Here is a 19,778-nt window from a genome sequence, read left to right on the forward strand (position 1 = left end):
TATAGATATATTTTATTATATTTTACTATTTGCACAATGGTTTATGAAAAATCACTGGTGAATATGTTGGTTTAACGGACTACAGGAGGAGTTTGTAATTCAGAACAGTTAATATTTCTTCAGTCTCAGCTCTTCAGTGCTTGTCACAGCATTATGCAGTGTTTTTGTGTTGATGCTGAGGATATGGGCAGAGCACGTGGCATACTTCTCAACTTTGTATCATTACAATTTTTCCTCGTGAGTTTAGATCCTTTTGATCCAGAATATCTGTTAATTTAGTTTAAGCTGGGCTACAGTGTATAATTTCATTCTAAGAGGAAAATAAAATGTGCAGACTCATCACACAGGGACCAGGATTCACCTATTTAAGAGTACATAGTTTCTAAGAGCATTTTTGGCACATATTTTTAAGTATTTAAAATATTTTTCAGACAGTAAAATTGACCCTTTTTTTTGGCCATACAGTTCTATGAATTTTGACCTATGTATAGATTCATGTAAGTACAACCATAATTAAAATACAGAATAAAAGCCACCATCCCTAAAACCTCCTTTGTGTTATCCCTAGGCATCTCCTACCCCATGGCTGCCACCTGAAACCCCTGGCAACCACTTTTTGTTTTCCATCACTATCGTTTTGTCCTGTAATGGAATCATATAGTTTGTAAGCTTTTGAGACTGACTTTTCCTTTTTTTTTTTTTTTTTAAGATTTTATTTATTTTAGAGAGAGAGAAAGAGAGCATGAGCAGAGGGGAGGGGCAAAGGGAGAGGGGAAAATCTCAAGCAGACTCCATGCTGAGTACAGAGCCCAACAGGGGGCTTGATCCCAGGATCCTGAGATCATGACCTGAGCTGAAATCAAGAGCCAGCTGTTCAAACGACTGAGCCACCCAGGCATCCTTAGAGACTGACTCTTTTCAATCAGCATAATGCCTTTATTCATCCAAGTCAATGTGTAGATCAGTAGTTTGTGCCTCTTTATTGCTGAGGAGCACATTTAGTTTGAAACAAGTGGGTGCCTTTGTATAGATTGAATGAGGTCTTTTCAGGTAGACTCTCTCTTTGGGAACATTTTCTTAATAGGCTGGTCTGAATTTCTCCCTTCATTTGACTGTTCAATAATTGTCTTTCTTATGAAATATTGACACTTCAGCCATTTCACTATTTTATGTTGAAGTTCTCCCTAGATAATCAAAACTAATGAGTTTTACTTTAACTTTTGTTGTCAAATCACTAGTCCACAAAGCTGTCAGCATTCAAAGGAAGAACATACTGGACTGGTAAGTGGAGAGTTGGCCAATTTAAGGCAGAGCTGAGAAGTATTTTACTTTTGTATAAAAATCTAAAAAGAATAGCTTTGTATTTCAGATTCCTGAAAGCTCTAGCACTAATGCAAATCATAATAATGGGAGCGGCACTTAAAAGTATTAAATTAGGTGATTTGCAATCCAGACAGGCATGTGACCTGTGAGATGGCAGTGAAGCTTCAAAGTGGCCTCGGTTGCCCTGCTCATCAGGGGGTGTAGAAGCTGTGAGGGGGGCTACTGCTCTTCCCTCCCCCAGATGTCCAGTGCCACAGGCACCTCCTGCAGTATGGTCCTATCAGGCAGGACCCCCTCAAGCCATCTTCTGGACTTCAACAGAAACATTAGCAGAAGTGGAATGAGTTGGGGAGTTCATTCTGATTGCTGCCGGATGAGTAAGGATTACTATTTGCGAGGAATGGAAGTCCTCTTGAAGACAGGGTATTGGAAGGTGCAGGGGGAAGTGCCTGGGATGTAGCCTGGCTTCTTTCTTTCTTTCTTTCTTTCTTTCTTTCTTTCTTTCTTTCTTTCTTTCTTTCTTTCTTTCTTCCTTCCTTCCTTCCTTCCTTCCTTCCTTCCTTCCTTCCTTCCTTCCTTCCTTTCTTTCTTTCTTTCTTTCTTTCTTCTTCTCCTTTTTTCTTTTTTTTTTTTTGTTTTTTAAGATTTCATTTATTAGAGAGAGAGTGCAGGATAGAAAGAGAGCATGAGCTGGAGGAGAAGCAGAGGGAGAGGGAGAAGTGGGCTCTCTGCTGAGCAGGGAACCTGATGTGGGGCTTCATCCCAGGACTCCAGGATTGTGACTTGAGCTAAAGGCAGACCCTTAACCAACTGAGCAGCCTGGATTCTTATGCTGGGATGTGCACAAGCAGCTCCTACATTCTCATCCTTGTAGACCTGCTAACTTTACTCACTTATATCTCTTGCTTCTTCCTGACCTTGACTTTAGTTTGCCACAATGCCCATCTGGCCTCTCCCTGTACTTGCTTTAAAGAACCAAGATCTACTGTGGTCCTCATTTCACTTCATTTCAAGTCTCTCCAAAGAATCAGATTGGTCCAGCTGGCCTGTGGATTGGTTTCTTGTGGATCATGGGTCCACCTTTAGATCAGCTGATTGTAGATGGTGGGCTAGCGTTCATGGTCCAGATATGGCCACCTAGCATTCGTTCTTTAACCGACGTTCTTTAATTGCTGTGGTAGGGGCAATTTTAAAGGACTGTAGGCTGGATAGACACCCCATAATAATCCATGGAAGAATCCTGTTTGTAAAGTCTCAGTCTGGCCTGGAATACTTCTGGTCAGAACCACCAGGCAGCCCTTCATTGCTGCACAGCGGAGGATGTGTAGTAGGAAAAAATGTCTAAAAAGGCTCCTTAGGTTGGTGATAATGATAAAACATTTGGGCAATACCACTTGAGAGTGTATATTTAGAAGAGGAACTGCTAGCTGTAGTGGAAGCACACTTCCCCAGGGGATGCACAGCTGTCTCCCAAAACGGTTGTACACATGTACATGGTCACCTGCAAAAGGTGAGCATTTTTCTTGCTCCACATCTTTATCAATATTGGTCTCATCCTGATTTTTTGCGGTTGCTGATCCTGTGGTTATGAAATAATATCTTATTTTAATGCCTATTTTCTAATTGTTGCTTGTAGATAGAAATGCCATTCATCTCTTCTGTGTTGATCTTACATCCATTAACCTTGCTAAACTTTCCTCTTAGTTCTATAATTTGTTGATAGTTTTCTTTTGCTTTTATAGTTTTTCTATGTTCTGTGCCATATGGACTGGATTATGTGCAGAATATAGCACAATGTTGAGCTGGAGCAGTTCTTTCTCCTATAATCTACAAAGAAGGTAAATTACTGATACAGATTTTCTTACATTAACAACTCGAGATAAAGTCAACTTGGCCAAAGTTATTTCTTTAAACAGATAAGCTCCCTCCCCCAATATTTTAGAGATAAATCAAATTTCATGGCACCTTATACATAAATTCCTCTTACAGTGGCAAAAATAATACATGCCAGGAAATGAAACTTTTAGAAGAAAAATGATATAATTAATGCTTATCTCTAAATGTATCCTCTTTTGGGATGATTCACATTAATGCATTGTTTTCAGTTCTTGAGAAAAGATGATTTTTACAAATAGGTATTATAAACACTTAGGTCCTACCTGTGAAATTGATGTTTTTCTGGAGCAGGCATTGGCCACTATGGCCCATTGGCCAAATTCTGCTCATCCCCTATTTTGGTAAATAGAGTTTTTATTGGAACATAGTCATATCCACTCATATTGTCCACAGCTGATTTTGTACAACTGTAGAAATGAGTGGTTGCCCTTAAAGCCTAAAGTATTTTCTGGCTGGAATTTACAGAAAAAGTTTGCCAGTGCCTATTCCAATGAATACAACTTAAATGTCTCATACTTTTTTAAAAAAATGATTCTATGCAGATGGGTGTTAGCAATACTTCTTAGTGGGAGCAAGTCAGGAACATCCAGATCATTTACTAGTATTGTGAATAGATGTTCAACTGCCCCAGATTCCAAGGGAGTCTGGTTCTGACCTTGTGCGTTGGGTTCACCACACACATGTAGTATGATTGTAGCAAAAGGCTAGCAAAAGTTAATGCTTCTAGCTGTTTCTGTTTTGGGTTTCCATGGGTTGGGAGTATCCCAAATATGTTTATTATTCTGAACTTAATCTCTTGGACTGCCAACTGAGACCTGAATTTGGATTTTTAGAGCAGTTATTCTCAAAATGCTCCACAGAGCCAAGTATCTGTGGCAGCCATGGTCAACATATTGTCTTTGGGATTAGCAGGACAAACCTGGACAGGTGCTTCATAGGCCCCACAAATGCTACTTTGTGAAAGGAAATGCACTGGGAGCAGGACTGCTTTTGGCCAGGCACTTGGTTCTTTTGTGCCTTGGGACCTTGTAACTTTCCTGGTGCTCAGGTCTTAGTTCTCAAAAACAGCCGGTGGTGGGAATACACTATGACTTTTGTCTTGCCACCTGCCTGTTTTACCTTCTTCCTGACAAATCTTTCTCTTTGAAGCAGATCCACTTTCTTCCATTACTTTCTGGCTGCCTGTTGCTATCGTTTTCCCGTGGTGCACCATCTGTGATTTCTGTCTTAGGTATTCCAAGAATTCACTCAATGTCTTTGTGAGGTATAACTCTCCTTGTCTTTTCCTGTGTTTTGTTGGGGGTGCATATTTTTAATGGGCAGCCTATTGGCATCCCCTTGTTTATTCTTTGGTAGGCTTTGTCTCCTTCTCTCAGAGGTTCCTTCTTCAAGTCCTCCTAGGCTGTTGAAGGCAAAGCCCTCATCATGCACGTGTTATTTTATGCCTTTTAGTCATAATTTCATCGTAGATACCTCATTGATTATGCATCTCCTCCAGAACAGCCAGGGTAGTGAGCAGAGAAACCAGCCCCTTACAGTGATCAAAGGTAATTTGTATACTCTATTGAATTCAGTTTGTTAATGTTGGTCTAAGTTTTTGTCTTATGTTCAAGAATTACTGTTATTTACCTGTTTTTCCTATTGTTAGCTATTTTTTCTTTTTCCTTAAAAGGTTAGCCTCATAGACTAAGATGGAGAATATTCTCCTTTTCTGTTCTCTGGAATACTTTCCTTGGAAGGTTAGTAAAACTTCTATCTAAAGCCGCCTGGCCTGTGGCATTCAGTGTGAGAGAGGTTTAAATCACTGATTTCATGTTTTGATGCTCATAGGACAGGTTAGTCTTTCTGTTTTTTTTATGAGCCAATTTTGGTGGTTTGTATTGTTCTAGGAATTTGTCCTTTTTGTCTGTTTTCAAGTTTATCGGTGTAGAGTTATATTCTTGCCTTTGAAATCTCTGCCACATCTATAGTGGTATCTTTATTTTAATTCCTAATGTGCTTGATGTATGGTGTATTCATTCTTACTTTAGCAACTCTTGACATTTTAAAGAATCCTTTATGTTGTATTTTCGTTTTCTATTTTATTAATTTCTATCCTCCTTGTCTCCTTCCCTTTATTTTCTTTGGGTTTCTCTTCTGTTCTTTTTCAGTCCTTTAAATTCTGATGCTTGGCTTATTAACTTTCAGCTTTTCCTGTTTATTTCCTATCAGCATTTATGGTAAGAATGATCTCATGCTGCTGTCAGTTTAGCAAGTTCACCCTGGTATAGCCTCATGGATTGAACATTCTGACTGGTTTGTGCTTTACCATAGTTTTGTCTGTCTGTTTTTGTTTTATCACCACCATTTTCTATGAATTGTGGTCTCCATGGATCTGTTCCGGTGACCTTTCTTTCCAGGATCAATTATCCTCAGGTAAAAGACCTTTCTGGATATTTAAATTTGCCTGAGAGATTGCATCTTTGTTTCGATTTTGAACAGTGCACATCTGGAATATGATTTAATCTTCTAAGTGTTGTTAGGTATAGACAACTTGTATAATCACTGAAGGTAACTTTGGACACAAAGCAGACAAAGAAGAAGAAAGGACAGGAGGTCTTGGTTCTTGGTTTAGTTCTGCCACCAGCTACTTTGGTGGTGTGGGCTGGTCTGAGTTTGCTCTGGGATCAACAGACTCACTGTGAGTTGATGAGAGGCAGTAGGGCAGTTGTTACATGGACAGAAGGGAGCCAAGCCCTTTGTTCTCTCCGTGTTTGTTGTTGTTGATGTTGTTTGTTGACCCTGTCAACAATCTTTCTTGACCCTGTCAGTTGCCATGTCTGTAAAATGGGTATAACGAATGAGATAATTACTGGGAATCTTCCCAACCATTCCATGCTATGTGATATGATTTCCTTGGATTTTATGTTCTCATTATGAGTGAAGAGTCTGTTGGCATGCAGCCAGCTCATTGCCTCTGCCCCTGTTCATAATCACATAATATTCTTATTACGGTTAATTGATAACTGTATTAAAAAGCCAATTCTCTGGCTTTGAGAATTGATTTTAAAGGTTTTATTTTATTTTTGAGAGAGTGAGAGAGAGAGAGAGAGAGAGAGCGGGAACGGGGGTAAGGGCAGAGGGAGAGGGAGAAGCAGACTCTGCTGCTGAGCAGAGAGTCCAGCTTGGGGCTTGATCCCAGGACTCAGGATCATGACCTGAGCTGAAGGCAGACATTTAACCTACTGAGCCATCCAGGTGCCCTGGGAATTGATTTTAGAAGATAGATTTTATTCGACTAACCTGATGATGTAATTAGCTTTTAGAAAGGACTGGTGGAGTGCTTTTGTTTCTTCTGCCCTCCCTCTCCCCCAGCTTTTTATTTTGAAATAATTTTTAATTTATAGAGGATTTGCAAAGATATTTCAGAGTTCCTGTTATACCCTTCACCTACCTCCCCCTACTGGTAAATGTTTTATATGATCAGTGGTTATGTAAGTGGTCCCCAAAGTACATGGATCAAACCTAAGAAATTAACATTGGTTAATTTTTCAGCAAGGTCCATTTTCTCTTACAGGGTTTGATCCAGGCAGGATACCACATTGCATGTAGTTTTCATATCTTGTTGTCTTGTTGTCCCATATGTGATCCATTTCTTTGTTCTCCTTGTCTTTCATGACCTGGACACTTTTGAGGAGTACTGGTCAGGAGATTTGTGGAATGTCCTTTAATTTAGTATGTCTGATATTTTCTCATGATTAGACTGGGATATGGGTTTGGGGGGAAAGGGAAGTGTCCTTGTCCTCACATGCTCACATCATATGTGAAGGTATATGATACCAATATTACTATTGGCGATGCTCACTCCAGTCACTCAGGGGGGCATCTGACAGGTTTCTCCTCTGTAAAGTTACTATTTTTCCTCTTTTACACTTGGTTGTATCTTTTTCATATAATTTCAAAACAATTTTATTTTTATTATTTACCTATTTATTTAAATATTTTATTTATTTATTTTAGGGCAGCCTGGGTGGCTCAGCAGTTTAGTGCCGTTTTGAGCCCAGGGCCTGATCCTGGAGACCCGGGATCGAGTCCCATGTCAGGCTCCTTGCATAGAGCCTGCTTCTCCCTCTGCCTGTCTCTCTTTCTCTCTGTCTCTGTCTCTCATGAATAAATAAATAAAATCTTAAAACAATATATTTTATTTATTTATTTTAGAGAGAGAGAGAATATGTGAGCAGGGAGAGATGGGGAGGGAGGGTGAGGGACAAAGAATCTGAAGCAGACTCCTTGCTGGGTGTGGAGCCTGATGAGGTGCTCCATTTCACAACCCTGAGATCATGATCTGAGCTGAAACCAAAGACAGATGCTTGACCCGCTGAGCCAGTCAGGTACCCCCAATACAGTAATTTTAGTATAATTCATCGTATCTTTTAAAAATCAATTTTGTTGAGGTATAATTTACACCCCATAAAATTTGCCAATGGGAAGTGATTTCTAAGAAATTTAGAGGGTTGTGTAACCATCACCACCATCTAGATTTTAGATATTTACATCACCCCCCAAAAGTTGCCTGCTTGCTGTCCATCTCTGTTTCCTCCCCAGCTCTAGGCAACCCCCAGTCTGCTGTCTCAATCAATTTGCCTCTCCCAGGCATTTCATCTAAATGGAATGATACAATATTTGGTCTTTTGTGTCTGGCTTGTTTTACTTAATGTTTTTGAGGTTCATCCAAATTGTAGCAAATATTAGCTTCCTAGGAATAGAATTGTTGGGTCATCTGATAAGCATATGTTTAACTTTAAGAAACTGTCAGATTTGACAAAGTGGCTTTAACATTATACATTCCCATCAGCATTATGTGATGGTTTCAGTTTCTCCACATCTTGTCAACACTTACTAATGCTTGTCTTCTTGACTAGAGCCATTTTTTAGTAGGTCAAAAGTAGCATTTCATTGTGGTTTTAATTTTCATTTTCCTAATGGCTAATGATTGTCTTTTCGCTGATTATTAACCATTTGTTTGTCTTTTTTGAAGAAGTATCTGTTCAGATCATCTGTCCATTTTTAATTGGTTGCTTTTATTTTGTTATAAGAGTTTTTCATATAGTCTGGATAGTCATTTATATAGTCAGAAATGTGATTGGTAAACATTTTCTTCCAGTCTAATGTTGAAGTACAAAAGTTAATTTTGATGAAATCATATTTGTCAATTGATTGTGCTTCTGGTATTAAATTTAAGAACTCCCTGACTAACCTGAGGTCTTGAAGATTTTCTTCTGAAAGCTTTATAGTTTTAACTTCTGTTTGTGCCTCAGTTCACCCTAAATTAATTTTTGTATATGATGTGAGGTAAGCATTCAACTTAATTTTTAAAAAATACCTATTACCTTAATAGGCTTTGTTTTTAGGGTAGTTTTAGGTTTATAGAAAAATTGAGGACAAAGTATAGAGAGTTCTCCTCTATCCTTCCACTCTTTTACACGCACACACACACACACACACACTACTGTATTATTAACATATTGCATTAGTGCAGTACATTTGTCAAAATTCATAACCAGTATTGATACACCTATTAGTTGGCTAGGGCTGCTGTAACAAAATACCGCAGACTGGATGGTTCAAACAACAGAAAGTAGTTTTCTCACAGTTTTTGAGACTGGAAGTCCAAGATCAGGTTTGGTTTCTTCTGAGGCCTCTCACCTTAGCTTGCAGATGCTGCTTCTATCTGTGTCCTCACATGGTCTTTCCTCTGGGTGTGCACTTCTCTGTGTGTCCAAATTTCTTCTTCTAAAGACACTCATAAGATTGGATGTGAGCTCACTCGAAATGTGAAGTCACCTCTCTTTGACTTCATCACCACTTGAAGTCCCTGTCTCCAAAAACAGCCACATTCCTAGGTACTAGGAGTTGGGCTTCAATGTAAGAATCTTGGGGAGAAACAATGCAGTACAGAAAGATACATTATTATTGACTATAGTTTACATTAGGGTTCATTCTTTGTGTTGTATATTCTATGGATTTTGATGGATGTATAGTGACATTTATCTACCCTTGTAGCTTCATACAGAATAGCTTCACTTCCCTAAAAATCTCTGTGTTCCTCATGTCTCCCTCCCAGAACCCTTTGACAACCACTGATCCTTTCACTGCCTTTATGTTTCTGCCCTTTTCAGAATGTCATTAATTGGTGTAATTTTATGGTATATAGACTTTTCAGTTGGTTTCTCTCTGAGTAATATGCCTCAATATTTCTCTATGTCTTTTTGTGGCTTGATAGCTTTTTTCTTTTTAGCCCTGAATAATATTCCATTATCTGGATGTACCATAGTTTATTTATCCATTCACATATTGAAGGATACCTTGGTTGCTTCCAAGTTTTGGCAATTATAGGTGCCATGAACATTTGCGTAGACATAAGTTCTCAACTCCTTTTGGAGCACAATTTCATGGATCATATGGTATGAATATGTTTACTCTTGTAAAAATTATCAAGCTGCCATCCAGAGTTACTGTACCATTTTGCATTCCTATCAATAGTGAATGAGAGGTCCTATTTCTCCACCAGCATTTGTTTTTGACAGTGTTCTGGAATTTGGCCACTCTATTAGGTGTGCCGCGATATCTTGTTGGTTTAATTTGCATTTACCTGATAATGTATAGTGTGGAGCATCTTTTTTTTTTTAAGATTTTATTTATTTATTCATGAGAGAAACAGAGAGAGGCAGAGACACAGGCAGAGAGAGAAGCAGGCTCCATGCGGGGAGCCTGATGTGGGACTTGATCCCGGAACTCCGGGATTATATCCAGAGCCAAAGGTAGGCGCTAAACCACTGAGCTACCCAGGTGTCCCTGGAGCATCTTTTGATATGCTTCCCTGCTGTATCTATACCTTATTTGATGAGGTGTCTTTTAAAATTTTTGGCCCACTTAAAAAAAAAGATTTATTTATTTATTCATCAGAGACACAGAGAGAGGGGCAGAGACATAGGCAGAGGGAGAAGCGGCCTCCATGTAAGGAGCCTGATGTGGGACTCAATCCCGGAACACCAGTATCACAACCTGAGCCGAAGGTAGATGCTCAACCGCTGAGCCACCCAGGTGTCCCTTTGGTCCACTTTTTAATCAAATTGTTTGTTTTCTTACTGTAGAGTTTTTAAAAGTTCTTTGTATATTTTGGATAACAGTCCTTTATCAGGCAAACAAGTCTTTTGGAAATACTCTTCCCCTGTTTGTGCCTTGCATTTTTATTCTTTTGACATGGTCTTTCACAGAGCAGCAAATTTTAATTTTAATGACATTCAGCTTATCAGGTTTTTTTTTTCATGAATAGGGCCTTTTGTGTTGTATGTAAAAATTTTATTGCGAAACCCAAGGTCATCTAGATATTCTCTTGTGTTATTTTTTAGGAGTTTTATAGTTTTGTGTTTTTCATTTATGTCTGTCATTCATTTTAAGTTAAAATTTTTGAAGTGTTTAAGGTCTGTGTCTAGATTTTGTTTTTTCATGTAGATATCCAGTTGTCTAGTATCACTTACTGGAACTGTCCTTTTATCATTGACTTTACTTTGCTCCTTTGTCAGAGATCAATTGACTATATTTGTGTGAGTCTAATTCTGGGCTTTGTTCTATGCTAGCTTCTTCTTCCCTTAAATTTTTTTTTTTTAAAATTATTGCTATCCAGTCATCCCACTACCATTTCTTGAAAAGACTATCTTTACCTCATTTGAAAAGGGCACCTTTGTTGAAGTTCAAAGTAAAAGAGTTTATTTCTAGACTCATTTATGTTCCCCTGAAAAACATGCCTATCCTTGCACCAGTATCTCACTGACTTGTTTGCCTTGATTTTATAAGAAGCCTTGAAATTGGGTAGTATAAAACCTCCAACTTTACTCTTCTTTTTCAGAGCTGGGTTGCTTATTGTAGAGACTTTGCATTTCATGTTAATTTTAATATCAGCTTATCCCTGTCCCCAAAAATGCCTACTGATGGGGTGCCCGGATGGCTTAGTTGGTTAAGTGTCTGACTCTTGATTTCTTTTTTTTTTTTAAAGATTTTATTTATTTATTCATGAAAGACAGAGAGAGAGAGAGAGAGAGAGAGAGAGAGAGAGAGAGAGAGAGAGAGAGAGGCAGAGACACAGGCTGAGGGAGAAGCAGGCTCCATGCAGGGAGCCCAATATGGGACTTGATCCCTGGACTCCAGGATCATGCCGTGGGCCGAAGGCAGATGCTTAACCGCTGAGCCACCCAGGGATCCCTGACTCTTGATTTCAACTCAGGTCATGATCTCAGGGTCATGAGATAGAGCCCCATGTTGGACTCTGGGCTGGGCGTAGAGCCTGATTAAGACTCTCTCTCAGGATCCCTGGGTGGCGCAGTGGTTTGACGCCTGCCTTTGGCCCAGGGCGCGATCCTGGAGACCTGGGATCGAATCCCACGTCGGGCTCCCGGTGCATGGAGCCTGCTTCTCCCTCTGCCTGTGTCTCTGCCTCTCTCTCTCTCTCTCTGTGACTATCATAAATAAATAAAAAAATTAAAAAAAAAAAAGAGTCTCTCTCTTCCTCTCCCTCTGCCTTCTCTCTCTCTCTCTCTTACAAAAAAATGCCTTCTAGGATTTTGGTAGGACTGGCATTGAACTTACAGGCCAGTTTGGGAAGAGTTGCCATCTTAACAGTATTGAGTCATCCAATCCATGAACATGAAGTGTCTCCACTTATTTAGATTTTATTTAATTTTCCTCCACAATGTTTTGTAGTTTTTCAGTATTCAAGGCTTTGTTTGTTAAATATATTCCTAAAAATGACTTTTTAAAAGCTATTGTGAATGAAATTATATTTTTATTTAATTTTAAACCTTCTCAGCTTTGGAGGACTTTCCATTTGGGGAATGTTGTTCTCATCATCTATAACAGTTGGAAGTTACAGAATTCCAACCCAAATTTGTATTATCATTTCAAGAACACCAAGGGTGAAATTCAAATACTCTACAATTGCCATCTCAAGTGAATTGGGTGGTGTTGATCACTGGCTACAGATTATTTATTCATTCATTCACTTTGGCCACAAAACTGACTAATCTTTTGATTGACAGTTTCCATGGGGTTTCAGCTGGGTGGCCATCAGGCTTCTTGGGGGTAGCAAGATGTTTGCTGGGAACACAAGGGTACCTGGGTCATGGTTCTTTCATGGTGACAGGCTAGTCCACGTTTGTTATTGAGGTGAGTGGCAGGGATATGAGAGAGAAAGGAAGGGCACTGGATCCTACAAGGCCAGATCCCATTTCTTGATGGCAGGTGCTTCAGAACCACATGTAAAGGGATGTGGATATAGGAAGGGGAGTAATTGTGGCCATTTTTACAACCAGTTACTATAATAGCATGTACCTCTACAACTCAGTCTGGCTGATTAGAATTAGAGTCTTTTTTGTTTGTTTTTGTTTGTTTATTTGTTTGTGAAATTACCCACCTTCTGAATCTTGGCAGGGACAATCCCCTTCTTCCAATAGGAGCTGATATGCTACATACTTCTTTTCCAGGACTTTAATGCATCTAGGACACAGGCACTTGTGCAGTTCGGAAGTGAGAAAAGTGATGTAGTAGGCTCCGTGCAGCAGTCATTATCTGGTTAGGGTGATGACAGAGGCAACTGGCTATAAGATTCAGCTCCCATGGTACAAACAGTAACTGTGCTGGCACTGGTGCTGGTTGCAGGGAAGTTGAGTTCAGGGTGGAAAAATGGGAAGGGTGCCAACTGCCACCTCTCTTGCTCTGCTGTAGTAAGGTCACTTTTGCTGTAGGGGAAACAGGACTGAGTCTATTCAGGGTAGATGTACTTTGCCTTAGTAGGACATGATGACCCTTTGTTATCAAAACAAGTCCATGCCCTAACAGATGTGTTAGGTGGGTCTCCCAGCCCATCATCCCTGGGTTCATGGAGAATTTTGATGTCACCCAGATGCTCCTCACTGACTTCAATGTCTCTGTGAACTGTGAATGGTGAGGGAGGAATCTGAGGGTCTTGGGTGCATGAATGGTGCATTCACCTGGGTTTGCTTTTCATTTCAGTGCAGTAGTCTGGTGGCTGTACTCCCAGCAATCAGTAACATGTGGGCTGATCAGCCAGCTGGAGAACTGGTGGTTTGGGATGATCTGTTGTTTAGTGATGTGAGCCCTTCATCCAAGTGGTATCCATGCCCAGCTGTGCAGGAGTCCCGCAGGGTCCTGGTGGCTTGGTGCAAGTCTGGGAACAATGCATGTCACTTCCTTCCCCTGCAGGCAGCCTGTGTGGTGATGGCACGGGTGCATGCTACCTGCTGCCGGTCTTCGACACTGTGTTTGTCAGGAGGACTTACCGTCGCCAAGGCCTGGGCATGGCCATGCTGCAGGACTTTTGTGAGACATTCCGAGAGGACGAGGCCCTGGGTGTCAGTTGGCCAATTTCTCCTGCCATGTACCAAGGTAAACCCACCTTGTATCAGGTGGAAGTGCTGGGGTAACGGTGATGGATAACACAGGTGCATTCTAGGTGATCGTGCGGAGGAGGTTCCTTGGCACTCTCAGCATGTGGGTTTTCTCTCCCCCTCAAGAAATCTCCCATTGCTTCAGCACAGATGAGACTTTATGCTGTATCACAAAGGGTGAGCCCTTCTCAGTCTGAGAAATAACTGGATTTAGAGATAATAACAAAGAAGTCACACAATGTCAAGAGAAGCAGAATCCAGAGAAGTGTACCTGTGCTGCTGATTGCTGCTGGGTGCTCAGAGGATCTTTGCTCTTTCACTTGAAACTTAGAGCCCATGACTTTGTCCTTTCAACTAGAAGCTGCAAGGGATCACAGGAACTTCAGCTGGGAGGGCAGCTGGAGTGCAAAGGCAGGCTCTGACTGCACTGAGCCCCCAAGCACCTCTGTAGCTCTCCCTATAGAGACAGTCCCCCTTTCCATTCTCAACCTACTGAGTCCCTGTACTTTCTCTTTCCCTGGAGAAACAGAACCAATAGGCTGTATGTATGTAGAGAGAAGAGATTTATTATGAGTTGGCTTACAATAGTGTGGAGACTGAGACTCTCAAGATCCACATTTAGCAAGCAAGAGATTCAGGAGAGCTGGTAGTGTCATAACAGTCCAAGTGCCAGCAGGCTCCAGACCCAAGAAAAGCCAACAAAAACTTTTTGGTTTAAATCCAAAGGCAGTAAAAGATCGATGTCCCAGCTCAACAGGCAGGAGGAGTTCCCTCTTGTGGGAGGTTTAGTCTTTTTGTTCTGTATTCAGGCCTTCAACTGATGGGAAGAGGCCCACCCAATGAGGGAAGGCAATCTGCTTCACTCAGTCTACTGTCTCATGCTGATCTCATCCAAAACATCTTCATAAACACTCTCAGAATAATGTTGGACCAAATATCTGGACACCCCTGGCTCAGTCAAGTTGAAACTTAAAATGAACTGTCACAATCCCTTTCTACATTCTGGAAGAGAAATCTTTATAAATACTTGTCAGAGGAAATGAAGAAAGCTCTGATGTGAAGCATCACATTCCATGTCTGTAAGAGGGGTAGATTCTGGTGAGCATCTCCCCAGGGTCCCTTTGCACCCCACCACTCCCATGAAGCACACCTACCTCGCATTGGGTTCTGTTATACTTCTTGTCATACAGATGTTTTCGGATCCAGTGCCATTATCATATAGGAATGACAGATAAGAGAGACAAAGTAGGAAAAGTAAGGAAGTTTCTGTTGCTCTCAAGAAAAGGAGGTGAAACCTATTTTCAAGTAGATTTAGTCATTTCTTTGTATTTCCAAACTCTTTGGAAAAACTTTGAAGATCTGTGAATTTCTGCAGAGAGCATTCCAGGCTTTCTGCTCTGTATTGCTCACTTCGAGGTATTGGAAAGTTCCAGAACCTAGGCAGCTGGTTCTCTGTCCAAATGCCTGTCCTTTGTGTTCCTCTCCTTTTTTTTTTTTTTTTTTAAAGGTTTTATTTATTTGAGAAATAGAGCACATGCAGGGAGAGTAGCAGAGGCAGGCTCCCCACTGAGAAGGACCATCAGGTCCCTGGGATCATGACCTGAGCTGAAGGCATACACTTACATACAATGACTGAGTCACCCAGGTGCCCTCCACCCCTCCTTATTTTTGCTTCAGCTCTGAGACCTTTGCTTGAGTACATTGGCCTCCCAGGGCAGCCTCCTCAGCTTTCCCTAGGGGAATAGCGGGCTCCAAGGACTGGGGGCTGCCCCAGCAGCACTGCTAAGACCTTTGCAGGGTTCTGTGGATCCCTGTTTTTCCTTCTCTGTTTCTGCCCTGCAGAGAAAGAAGATATGAAGGTGCTGATTCTGAAGCATGCTATTTGTCTTTGGGGTTTCAGCTGTCTAACTGAGCATGCTGGGGCCTCAGGCTTTTATATCACCCCTGGCTGTATCTGGGCACATAGGTGAACAGGTAGACAGTGGAGAAAGAAGCTGCTGGAGGCTCAAGATTGGGTGCAGGTGCACTGACTGCATGCTTCACTGACTTTTATTGAGCACAGTCTTGTTCTTTGAATGGACAAGAGGGACTCCTCTGCCCATGGCCCCATGCTTTAGAGCCTCTTGCAGCTGTGTCTTTCTCCATGGTATAAAGGGGTCTGTGGGCCCAAGAGGGTATTCCTACCTGGTCCAGGCAATGCCTTCTAAGCTGACTCAAGGTACCAGGACCCTGGGTTTCCTGCCAGTGGTGCTGAAGGCCGGAGTGGACTCCATCCCTGGATCTATGCACTTAAGGGTGGACCATGACACCAGTTTGCCTATCTTTAGATCCCAGGGACAGCCATTGATGGGGTGGATGGAGTATGGGCGTGGTGTCCACACTTGTATGCACAGACCCCTTGCTGGGTGTATGTGTGTGGCGCTGGGGTAGGAAGGGAAGCAGGTGGGCTGCCTTCAGGGGGCCAGCTCTCTTGGTATTGCTACATTCTGGTGCAAAACTCCAAGGAGTCCAAGAATTCTAAATTTGAAACTAGCTTTCCCTGTTATTATGAAGTTATATTTGTCAAGATGGGAAAGCAGATCATTCTATCTAGCACTCTGCTAGCTTGGCTTACACTTTCGGAATACTTAGTGTCATGCTCTGGAGGTTTCCATCTGTGCAGTTGCCCTGGGCTGGGAAATATTAGGAGCGGGCCGATGCTGCCCCCACCGACACCTGCAGGACCAGGAGCAAGCAGCTTCCCCTTTGGCTGGATTCAGGATTTCACTGCCAAGTGAAAAACGCTCACCCTGTGAACGTGGACATAAAAGTTTCTAAGCCTTGAGGTGACTCTGGAATCAAGGCATCCACAGGGGATGCACTGGAAGGGTCTGTTAGAGGGGAGAGCCGGCGAGGCTCGGAGGAAGGGCAGTGCCTGAGAGGACAGTGTAGGGTGATGCTGTGGGCTCAACTGGGGTCCCCCCACGTCTTATGTTGAAGCCTCCCCTGCCCCCTCCCAAGTGACTGTATGTGGAGGTAGTAAGATTAAGTGAGCTCATAGGAGTGGGGCCCTGATCCAGTAGACTGGTAAGAAGAGGTTCTTCTTTAGAAGAGGGGCCCGGGACAGACACCGAGGGACGACCACGTGCGGGCACAGGAACCAGGCAGCCCTCTGCGAGCCCCTGTGGTCACCTGGATGTGGGGCTTCTGTCCCCCACAGTGAGGCAGCTTAGGTCTGTCGGTGAAGCCCCCTTGCCCGGGGTGGGACGCATTGTTACAGCGACCCCGGCTAAGACGGGGTGGACGGAAGCGGGAGCACGTGGCAGCCGGAGCAGGACGTGGTTCGCGCGCAGCGGGATCAGCGCGGGCAGCCAGGGCGCGGCGGGCAGGGCCGCGGCAGGAACCGGAAGAGGCCGCGGGGGGGGGGGGGGCGGGCCTTCCGGCCGACACGTGCGCATCCTCAGTCTGCAGGAAGTTTCTGGAGGCCCATCCGGAGGAGCGGGGGCGCCTGTGGGAGGTGGAGCCCCCCGGAGCCTGGGGCCAGCGAGGCAGCATCTGGCTGAAGGTTCGGCGGCAGCAGGCCCAGCTTCCAGACTGTGAGTCCCGGGGAACGACGTGCCCGTGGAAGCACAGGTCAATGCTACCGATGGAGTCTGGCCTGTGCGGGTGTTGGGTTTGTTGTCGCAGGAACAGGAGGGAGTGAGGCCCGGGAGGTGGTTTCTTGTCCTCGGCCCACCTTCCTTTCCTGAGTGCACCACATCTTCTCGACCTTGCTCTAGGTCTCCCCCGATGCAGCTAAGTCAGAAGCTCCCTGGGACGGAGGGGCTCCCCGTTTATAACTAGACGGGATCTCTGAACCGTGGAAGGAGAGTAATGTGTGCACCTGCTTAAAGATTGGTGAAGCCACCAAAGGACTCACTGTGAAGCACAAGCTTTCCATGCCCACCCTTCCCTTGTGGGAGATGACACGCATGCATAGCGGTGGTGTTGCATAGATAGCATTCTGCAAAGGAGTACCTTGTCCTTCTGTCCTTTTTTTTTTTTTTTTTTAAGATTTTATTTATTTATGAGAGACACATAGAGGCAGAGGGAGAAACAGACTTCCTGCAGGGAGGGTGATGCCGGACTTGATCCCAGGACCCCAGGATCAAGGCCTGAGCCATAGACAGAGGCTCAACTGCTGAGCCACCCAGGTGTCCCCTTTCTGTCCTTTTTATTGGCAGCATAGTATGCTGCTGTGTGGAGACGTTGTTGATTTGGGCAGCCCCTCTTACAGACACATTGTCCTCAGTTTGGGGTTTTGTCCTCAGAGCCCCACGGTGAGTTTGCTGGGATTTTGATGGAGGGTCCTAATGGGAGGCAACAGGTGGGAAGACCAGATGCAGTTGTGTCTGGTTCTCCAAGTTGCTTTTCAACAGCGTGCCTTCCACCTCTTCCACGTGGGTGATTTGGACTGCACATTGTTGGTGGTTCTCAGCCCCCTGCTCATGGCGAGGGCCCCTGGGGACAAGGCTGCAGGTGCGGTGTATGGGTGGGAGGCGCAGGAGGGTCTCACAGTTTAAGTTCACTGGCCAAAGTGAAAAGCGCTGGCTTTTCTTCCCTCCTGGGAAAGAAAGCTCCTGTCAGCATGAAATGCCATTTCCCAGGCTGCAGGTAGCTCATTAGGGGACAGTGGATAACTGATTTACTTTAGGTCGTGACAGGGAAGAAAGAGCGCCTTGGAGTTTATTGATGATAACAGTGATAGGTTTTGCTTTTATGGTGCCTTTCAGCTAGAAGGTTTAATGGATCTTTACAGATATTAATGGGGTGACCAGGCACCTGGGAAAGAGGCCACTGGCAGGGCTGTGACTGTGATCCTAATGAGGCGATTAAGTGACTTGCCCTGTGGCATCCACAGTTAGAAATGAAGGGGGAGCTGGCCCGGATCCCCACTCAGTAAGCTCAACGGGTTTATCGAGGAGCTTCACAAATGAGCCTGCAGCTCCCACGTGGACGAGGCCTTTGTGTCTTGGACGTTACAGTTCCTTGGCTGGGAATGAAAAAAGAAAAAAGGTTTGCATATCAGAATGTGGAAATAAATAATATGGAAATTGCACAGGCCAGAGGGGGGCAAGCAGGGGGAGGATGTTTTGGCATAATTGGGGAGACTGCTTTCCTCGGAGAATTCCTCTGGGGGTTATTTCAAGAGCTGAAAGTTGGTGTGGTCTGGTCACAGGAAACTGAGCTGGGAGTCAGATGCCAGACCTGTCACTTTAACTCACTGTGAGATTTGCCAACTCTCTCTTTAAAACAGCAAATGAGGGGACTTTCACAGAGAATGTTCCAGAAGCATGCTTTGAGTCTTTTGAAGAAAGAAGGGTCATCATTATAATTAGGATATAATTAGATTACTGAAACTATATAATTAAAAAAAAATCTAAATTATGGTCTTTTCACTCCTTGTATAAATCATAGCTAGTTCCCAGTTTCACCCACAACTTCTGTCTCCCCCCCAGGGCCAGCAGTCAGGATTTTAATTCACTTGGGAAGGTTTTCAGCCAGCCAGCTTCATCATGTAACAATTTTGTCAGCACTGACATTTCAGGTTTTTTTCCGGGTTGGTGAGTGGGGGCTGCAAATGCAATCACAGATTTGCCCAGATGCTCTGCAGTGTCTCAGTTTTTAGTCTCTGCCTTCATGGAAATCTGCAAGTGTTAGCCCATTAGGTTTTCCCACAGGTCACCAAACAGTGTAGGTTCTGGAATCTTCTCTTGCCTGGAAATCTCACACAGCCATTTATTTATTTAATTAAAGATTTTATTTATTTTTATTTGAGAGACAGAGACAGAGAGCGAGAAAGAGAGGATGAGTGAGGAAGAGAAGCAGAGGGAGAAGCAGACTCCCCGCTGAGCAGGGAGTCCAATGCAGGGCTCAATCCCAGGACTCCAGGATCATGACCCAAGCTGAAGGCAAATGCTTAACTGATTAACCAACTCAACCACCCAGGCATCCCTAACATAGCCATTTAATTTAATTTTAGTTTTTAATCAGTCTGTTATTCTTAGAGTTGCTTTCTTGAATTGTTCTGTTTTTCAAGTTCTATCTTTTGTTCCTTTATTTCTGACTGTTATTTTGGAGGTTTCCTACAATTTCATG

The 19,778-nt window shown here is 43.1% G+C and overlaps 1 protein-coding gene across 5 annotated transcripts in view; it reads left to right on the plus strand.

Moving 5' to 3' along the window:
- LOC121490030 (protein FAM169B-like) overlaps nucleotides 1-19,778 on the plus strand; it is a 101,505-nt gene that overhangs the window by 75,080 nt on the left and 6,647 nt on the right. For 4 of the 5 annotated variants that reach the window (XM_041753588.1, XM_041753586.1, XM_041753585.1 and 1 more), the window contains exons 6-7: nucleotides 13,477-13,659; nucleotides 17,105-17,236. In XM_041753588.1, the coding sequence (XP_041609522.1) occupies nucleotides 13,477-13,659; nucleotides 17,105-17,236 (315 nt within the window). Of the gene's footprint in view, nucleotides 1-13,476; nucleotides 13,660-17,104; nucleotides 17,237-17,419; nucleotides 19,523-19,778 lie in introns of those variants that run through there. The other variant, XM_041753590.1, reaches the window with a different exon arrangement.

Source organism: Vulpes lagopus, chromosome 4 (genome assembly GCF_018345385.1).
Source record: "Vulpes lagopus strain Blue_001 chromosome 4, ASM1834538v1, whole genome shotgun sequence".
Taxonomy (NCBI): domain Eukaryota; kingdom Metazoa; phylum Chordata; class Mammalia; order Carnivora; family Canidae; genus Vulpes; species Vulpes lagopus.